Source organism: Setaria viridis, chromosome 2, assembly GCF_005286985.2.
Source record: "Setaria viridis chromosome 2, Setaria_viridis_v4.0, whole genome shotgun sequence".
In the NCBI taxonomy this organism is placed as follows: domain Eukaryota; kingdom Viridiplantae; phylum Streptophyta; class Magnoliopsida; order Poales; family Poaceae; genus Setaria; species Setaria viridis.
In genome coordinates this window covers 13,180,755-13,188,077 of record NC_048264.2, presented here as the reverse complement: position 1 = coordinate 13,188,077, position 7,323 = coordinate 13,180,755, and the positions used below count along the sequence as shown (strand labels likewise).

The following is a 7,323-nucleotide window of genomic DNA, read 5'->3' as shown; positions in this document are numbered from 1 at the left end:
AAAATATGTGGTCAAACATTGATTTTTCAGTTCAGATTGACCGAGTACAACTTGACAACTTTTAGACCTGATTATACTGTTTCAAAGATATTTTTTCCAAAAGAAAATAGCAGTTCAAGATTGGCATGGAAAGTGTAAAAAAGGTAACATTAATTACTAAGTATTTTATTGCACTTTTTTCTTTTGAATCCTTAATATTTCATAAGTACTCAGTGGATGGTTTGTCGTAGTGTATCATATTGTTTGAGTCTGAAAATTAAATTTATGTATTTCTATCTAAACTTTCAGCAACATTTGAGTTTAATGGTATTTGTATCATGTTTGTTATGTTTCATGTATAATTCTATGGATGATCAGAATATCTTTGGTTTGATAATACTTTGTAGATGAATCAGCAATGGATGTACAACGCAGACAAACGCTCCATAGGGTACATTAATGGCTTACGTGGTTTTCTACATCTAGTAGAATCCAACAACCGTCCGGTTTCATTTGTTGTTCATGCAGAAATTACAAAAATGAGAAGGGTTACTCATCCAGAAAGACTATTCACGCTTATATATACAGTTCTGGTTATTTGACCCGGTACTAAAGGCTCCCTTTAGTACCCAACTAGCAATATCGGTTGCACAACCGGTAAAGGTGCAGGTGCTTTCCGTAGCAATGAATCATGAGACACATAGAACAAAGAATACACTGTGGTGGAACCGTTACAGCCAATGATATGAACAACTCTTGGTTAATAATAATTATTCATTTAGAGATGATGAACTAACAGATGCCATTTTAAATGCAGATATTTACACAGTTGAATTCCAAAAGACAGACCTGCAGCGCATCCATATACTCAAATGGTCTTGATAACTGCTACATTGGGACGCAAACTATAACAAGAAGAAGACAAGAAACACCGAGATTTGCATCTTATTGTGGATCTTTCAATAAAAATAAAGTCAATTGTACTTATCATTTTTTCGAGCATAGTATGCAATACAATCTTAAATTATATTGATCTCTCTCCCAATTATGCTGAGCAAATGCTCATTAATATATTATATTTACAGTCCACGTTGCGAAATTGTGTGAACCTTATTATGATGCTCCTAATAAAATTAAACAACAACTTATAATAATTAAAATAAAGTGCTAGCCAATCCTGATCACCGTCATTATGTAGTCTGGCCCAGCGAAACAGGCAAACCGATCCTGATTGTCTGCACGCACATATCCTGACCATGCTCGGCGTGGCTCTAGTGCGCGTCCGGCCGCATACGAGAACCAGTCACGTCCCAAATGTGTCGCACTTGCAGGGTTATATATATAATTTAATCGTCTCCCTTGCCAAACTCATAATTTCTGCTAAAGCATATCCAGCAGGGTGATATATAATCCCTTGTCTTAGTACCTGCGACAACTTGAGTATGTTTTTATAACCAATCCCCTATCACAATATTTTACAAATTAGATAATTTTCTTAGCAAGGTTCAGGACTATGGCCATGAGCAGAAGTAGTTCACAAAAATGCTTAAGGTTCTCTGCAGCTTCGCAAAGTGTACATGAAAATTCTTCCACAACTGGAAGCTGACGAGGATTAGCTGCATTATTCCATTTTCTTTATGATCCAACGATACAATATAGAGCTTAGACAAAATTAACTAAAAGTTATTTTTTCAGAAACTGGGGGTGCCAGAATAATAGAAAGAAAATTCATTACATGCCTATTAATTAAGTTTAGCAGTAACCGTTTCTGTATAATTAAGAAAATTATACAGGGGACGAAACAGTAACTAGACAAGACTTGGCAGAAGTAACAGTAACCAGGAAACAGACAGGCTGAAAGAGCGCGCACAGGTGAAAAAAAAACCACACAAACTATACATATAAATTTGTACATCACGACTGAGGACTGGCAGCAAATCATCACACTGAAGCTCCAAGTGGCTGATGCCCAACGCTTCCCTGTTCCTTCGTGTCAGGCTGCGGATTGCTTGTCGTCCCTCCTCTCCTGGTGAAGCACGCCATCAGCGCATGCACCACGGCGAAGGCCAGCGCGGCGACGACGAGCGCGACGGCGTACCCGGACGTCTCCCACCCCCTGCTGGAGCCGGCGGCGTGCGCGCCCAGGAGGCCGAATAGGTTCACCACGACCGTCATGTTGGTCACCGTCAGCCACCAGCCGCTCTGCTTGAGCCGCTGCGGCAGCAGGAGGACGACGACGAGGATGGACGCCACGAAGGAGGTGGAGTTGCAGTGGAAGAAGAAGAGGTACCGGAGCCTCCGGTTGGTGCGGAGCACCGAGTCCCCGGCGGTGTGGCCCTCGCCGTCGCTCTGCCACACGCCGCCCGGCGGCTCCAGGCCGGCCGCGTAGGTCACGCTCGCCATGAGGATGCCGAGCAGCATCAGGTACTTGCTCTTAGCGTGCTTTTCGTCCTTACATTTTTTGTCGCCATCTCCTCCTGCTTCGATGGCTGCGTCGGTTGTTCCCGTCTCCTCTCCTCCGCCGCCGGCACCGCCTGATTCAGTGGCGGGCTCATCTCCGACGTCGCCGGTCATCATCTTCTTCCCTACGAAGAGCAGCACCGCTAGAAACACGACAACCAGGAACGCCAGCACGAATATGTATATGGACGTCTTCAGATGCTGCGTGCTTCCGGCGGCGTAGGCGGCCATGAGACCCAGCAGACCCGCCGCCGTGCACACGGACAGCGCGTAGCTCCGGATCGCCGGCCTGTACAGCCTCGGGTGCACGAGGAGCAGGATGTGAGCGATGGCTGACATGAAGCTCAGCGAGTTGCTGTAGAAGAAGGCCCTGTAGCGGCGCGGGTAATTGGAGAGGAGCACCGGCTCGCCGGCGCGGTGGCCGAGCACGCCGTCGTCCTCAGGCCAGAAGCCGCTCGGCGGGGTTAGCCCTGCCTGGTAGGTGATGGTCGCCGCCAAGATGGCGAAGACGAGCAGTCGCTTGCGCCTCTTCTCGACCATGTCGTCATCGTCGCCGCCACCACTCCTCTCCTTGTGGCGGCCGAGCGTGAAGAAGACGACGACATGGATCGCCACGTAGACAACGACGCCAGCGGCCATTGCCATGACGTAGATGGATGTTCCCACGTCCCGGCAGCTCCCGGTGGCGTACGCGCCGATGAGGGCAAAGAGGTCGAGGATCATGGCGGCCTCCAGCGTGCCGTGCTTGAGCGCGGACCTCTTCTGGACCAGGACGATGGCGGCCAAGGAAGCCATGAAGGCGGTGGAGTTGAAGTAGTAGAATGCCTTGTACCGCCTGGGGTTCGTCGTCAGGAGGATCGGGTCGCCGGCCATGTGGCCGTCTCCGTCGTCCTGCCAGACCCCGCCTGGTGGGTCCAGCCCCGCCTGGTAAGTGACGCTCGTTGCGAGGGTGCCGAGCAGTAGAACGAGGGAGCGAGCCTTCTCCATCGATTCGTTAAGTTGTTCCTCCCTGATAAGTTTTATAGAAGCAAAGCAGCAGAATTAAATTATTTTATCGTAATGGAATATTACTAGCAACATTTTATTTATTGCAGATCCATATAGTGAAATAATAACAATAATGTGGTGATGAACATGAAAGCCAATCTCAGTGAGAGTTTCATGGTCATTAAATTCCATGTCACATCAATAATTTTGTTGACTTGGCAAGGTATTTATGAGTAGAGAGAAGAAGTTTCATCATATGTGAGAGGAGTTTTATCCCCATGACACTTAATAGGCACAGTTACCTAGTCTCTAGTCTCGGTAATAGTGCAGCGAAATTGTATACTGAGACTAGCCTGTAAAGAATTAGTTGGTTGCTTAAAAAAAGAGTTAGTCGGATCCATCACATTACACAAGATGTCTTCATGTGAAATTAGAAGTAGTGACAAGCGCTAATTAAGGCTTTAATTTAAGTCCATCACTTTAGAGCAGCTCCAGTCCTGGTTTGGTGGCTGGAATCCATGCAACACGAACAAAACTACAGTTCACCGTCTCCAGCGTCGGCATCGGATTGTGGAGCAGCCCACGGTTCGATTTTGAAACAGACTGAGCTGCTCTTATACAAGCTACTATAAAACAAGACGTGGTTAAGGAAAGCCCATCACTTTATAGTTGTCCTTCGATGTGCCCCACTGCTATCTTCGCCCAGGATGCACGCCGCGATACGATTGGCCTCATCTACGAGCACAGGTGTCCCTGGTGCCCTCCTGTTGATGCCATTGCCGTCTTCCTTGTGAATGAATGTGTGGCCCATCCTCGACTTCCTCCCCCTTGAACACGTCACGTCGCTCCTGTCCTCCTCCTCCGCTGCACGCTGGCTTCGCATCCATCCTCTTCCTCCCTGATCGATCTCCTCCACCACCTCTGCCCGACCCAGCCTACTACTCCACCTTGTCCCCCAAGTTGATGGACTAGGGCTTATATGAATTGATGGATGGATTAGGGCTTAGATGAGCCCACATCGTTCGTGGTGTCCACGGTTCCTAGAGTGATGTCGTGTCCATGGTGCTCCGGCTGAGCACTAAGCTCTTTGGGAGCATGCCAAGAAGCTTTGGTATTGCAGGGTGAGTGGGCATGTGCTTCAAAATTGTGCCAAAGGATCAGCCACAAGGTTTGAGAGGAGAGGAAAGTAAAGGAAATAATTCCAGCCTCATGATCTAGGAATACCCTTTCCTGAACTTCTCAGACTCGCACCCCTTCTTCCCAGGGATCCTCCCTTGGGAGGGAGGTCATGGCCGTTTCTGTTTCTAGTGGGAACGAGGTCCGATTTAGGTCTTAACCCAATAGTCAAGTGCCCATATGGCAGCCATTTTTGGGTAGGAACAAGAAGGGTTGGGGGTGAGCACCTCCCAAGGCTGGAGGGAGGACCCGGAGTCCCTCCCGCCGGCCTCAAACCCATGAAACCCGGCATTGATGAGCTCAAGCCTGGAAGTAGTACCTTTATACAAGAGGCAACATGATAGGTGAGGTCAGCACCCTACGTCATAGCGTATTACCACAGGCACGCCCCGCTAGAGGGTGATGGCCCACCCATCCCCGATATGCTTAAGGCTAGGCACACCTTTATTATTTGTACACTGGAAAACAATAGAAGAATAGAAGAGGATATGAATTTCGTGGGTTATGATAGTCAATCGTCTATAGTCAATTATACAGGCCTGAGAGGGAACAGGTTAGACGCTCTAGGGCCTCTCCCGAGTTAATTACTGTCATCTCCTGGCCCCTCAATACTGTTCGGACTTTGTAGCCACAACAACTGCAATTGGAGCCATCATCGCTGGAGAAGATGAAGGCCGCCAAGTGAGTATGAACTTTCTCACAAATCACGTGGCTAGAAATAGGGCAAATTTTTCCATAAGGAACCTAATCTTCAATTCGACGTCAGAAAACATTGTGCCTTGATGTTGCGTCCAGAGCAATACGTAAAACTGAACGAGGTTACTTGTACCGTACCTGCCATTGTCAGCATGCCTTTCTCTAGCTTGATGCCTGAGACAGGGCAAACACTTCGATGCTGCTGCGTAGATGCCTACTAGCCGTTGACAGCCGTTGCGTATGGCTGCCAGGACACGTGCAGCGAGAGCCACCTGCAAGCAGGGGAAATTTTCGGCCAAAAGTCAGTGATAAACCTGATAATTTCGCTAATTTTATCGGTGGGCACTGGTAAAAACAACACCGTGTTTATCTGTACTTTGATTAAAACTGTTTACATTTACTTGAATTTTGTTCGATATTTCCGATAAATCATGTTTGTCCGCGTCCTCCAAAAGTTCTTTCCTTACCGGTAAAGTAAGCCCTAGCAGGAACACCATGGATCCCAGGACAAGAGTGACCAGGACGACGACGTAGGCCGTGGTCTCGGCGTCCCTGCAGCTCCCGGCGGCGTACGCCACGACGAGCCCGACCAGCGCGACGACGACGCACCCGTAGAGCTCGACGGAGCGCACGCTGGCGGTGAAGCGCAGCTTCTTGTCCAGGAGCAGCAGGATGATGACCAGCGACGCCACGAACGCCGTGGTGTTGCCGAGGAAGAACGCCACCAGGCGGGCGCGGTTGTAATCCTCCAGGATGGCGTCGCCGGCGCGGCGGCCGGGCTGGCTGCCGTCCCAGAAGCCGCCGGGCGTGCTCAGCCCGGACACGTACGTGACGCTGATCGCGAACGTCGCGAGCAGCATCAGGACCTTGCGCGGCCGCTCGCCGACCAGGTCACGGTCGCCGGCGTCGGCGTTGGTGGCGGCGGGGTCGGCGGCGGCGCGCTTCTCCGGCGCCGACGCCGACGCCAGTGCCGTCTGGACCATGAGGTAGGCGAAGACGGCGGCCACGAGCAGCGAGCTGTACACGGTGGTGACCGCGTCCCGGCAGGTGCCGGCGGCGTAGGCGCCCATGAGGCTGAGCAGGTCGAGCACCATGACCACCCGCAGGGGCAGGAGGGTGGTGCGCCGCCAGATGTTCTCCTTGAAGTTCTCGTGCAGCACGGAGAGGAGGAGGATGAGGACGATGACCACGAGCGACGAGGCGAACGCGGTGGCGTTGCAGTAGAAGAACACCAGGTACCGGCGGTAGTGGGTGTCCCGGATGATGGGGTCGCCGGCGAGGTGGCCGTCGCCGGTGTCCTGCCACACTCCCCCCGGAGGGCTGAACGCCGCGGCGTACGTCAGCGCCGCCGCCACCGTGGCCATCAGCAGCAGGTACTTGCGCAGGGTGTACTCCCACGGCTTGCTATTGGATTTCTCGGACGCCATTGAGCTCCACCAGATGCAAAAGCTCGATCAATTTGTGCTTCTTCTCTATGCTTGCCCCTGCAGGAGGAACAGCCGAACAGGAGAGACGAAACTTACAGGTGACTGTCCTAGCTAGTGAGTGCGCGCTACTAAGCTAGCTCGACCTGCTTAATTTATAGGACGAGCATTTGCTGTGTAATAATTTATAGGACGAGCATTTTCTGTGTAATTTAAAAGAACTGGCAAGAGACATGATGAATATATGCCTAGTCCTTTTCAGCAAGACTTGACTTGGTGATTGGCAAGGATATGATAAGAATGTAGTCACACGCTTCTCGTGCATCTGGATGTTAACTTGTTAAGCTAAATTATGTAATGCCAGCTAGCTAATCCTTGACCTTAACTTGAAGTGGCTAACATGCTCCACGAATGCTATTGTACCACGAAGATCTGCTGGGATTACTCTGCAAGATATGCATGTCGATATTTCGACTATGACGGATCACCATCTCCGGCCAGCTGCTAACGAGAGGAAGCTGGTAAGCTATACGTAGGTAAGGAGGTTGGGAAAATAATTCAACGAGGCGTGGCCTCGCTACTATTTCCCGAGTGTTGTTTG

General features: G+C 50.2%; 1 protein-coding gene across 1 annotated transcript; it reads right to left on the bottom strand.

Moving 5' to 3' along the window:
* Positions 1-1,582: 1,582 nt before the first annotated feature.
* Positions 1,583-6,940, bottom strand: LOC117843167 (uncharacterized). The gene is made up of 3 exons (XM_034723726.2): positions 5,766-6,940; positions 5,437-5,570; positions 1,583-3,448 (listed from the first exon to the last, which is right to left on the bottom strand). Exons 1-3 carry the CDS (start codon positions 6,723-6,725, stop codon positions 1,921-1,923), a joined length of 2,622 nt encoding a protein of 873 aa, XP_034579617.1. The 5' UTR covers positions 6,726-6,940; the 3' UTR covers positions 1,583-1,920.
* Between the last annotated feature and the right edge of the window lie 383 nt (positions 6,941-7,323).

Coding starts and splice junctions, on each gene's coding strand:
- LOC117843167 (XM_034723726.2), bottom strand. CDS start 6,725: ATGGCGTCCGAGAAATCCAATAGCAAGCCGTGGGAGTACACCCTGCGC. Junction 5,571..5,765: donor TGCTAGGGCTTACTTTACCG/GTAAGGAAAGAA, acceptor CCCTGCTTGCAG/GTGGCTCTCGCTGCACGTGT. Junction 3,449..5,436: donor AGGCATGCTGACAATGGCAG/GTACGGTACAAG, acceptor AAAACTTATCAG/GGAGGAACAACTTAACGAAT.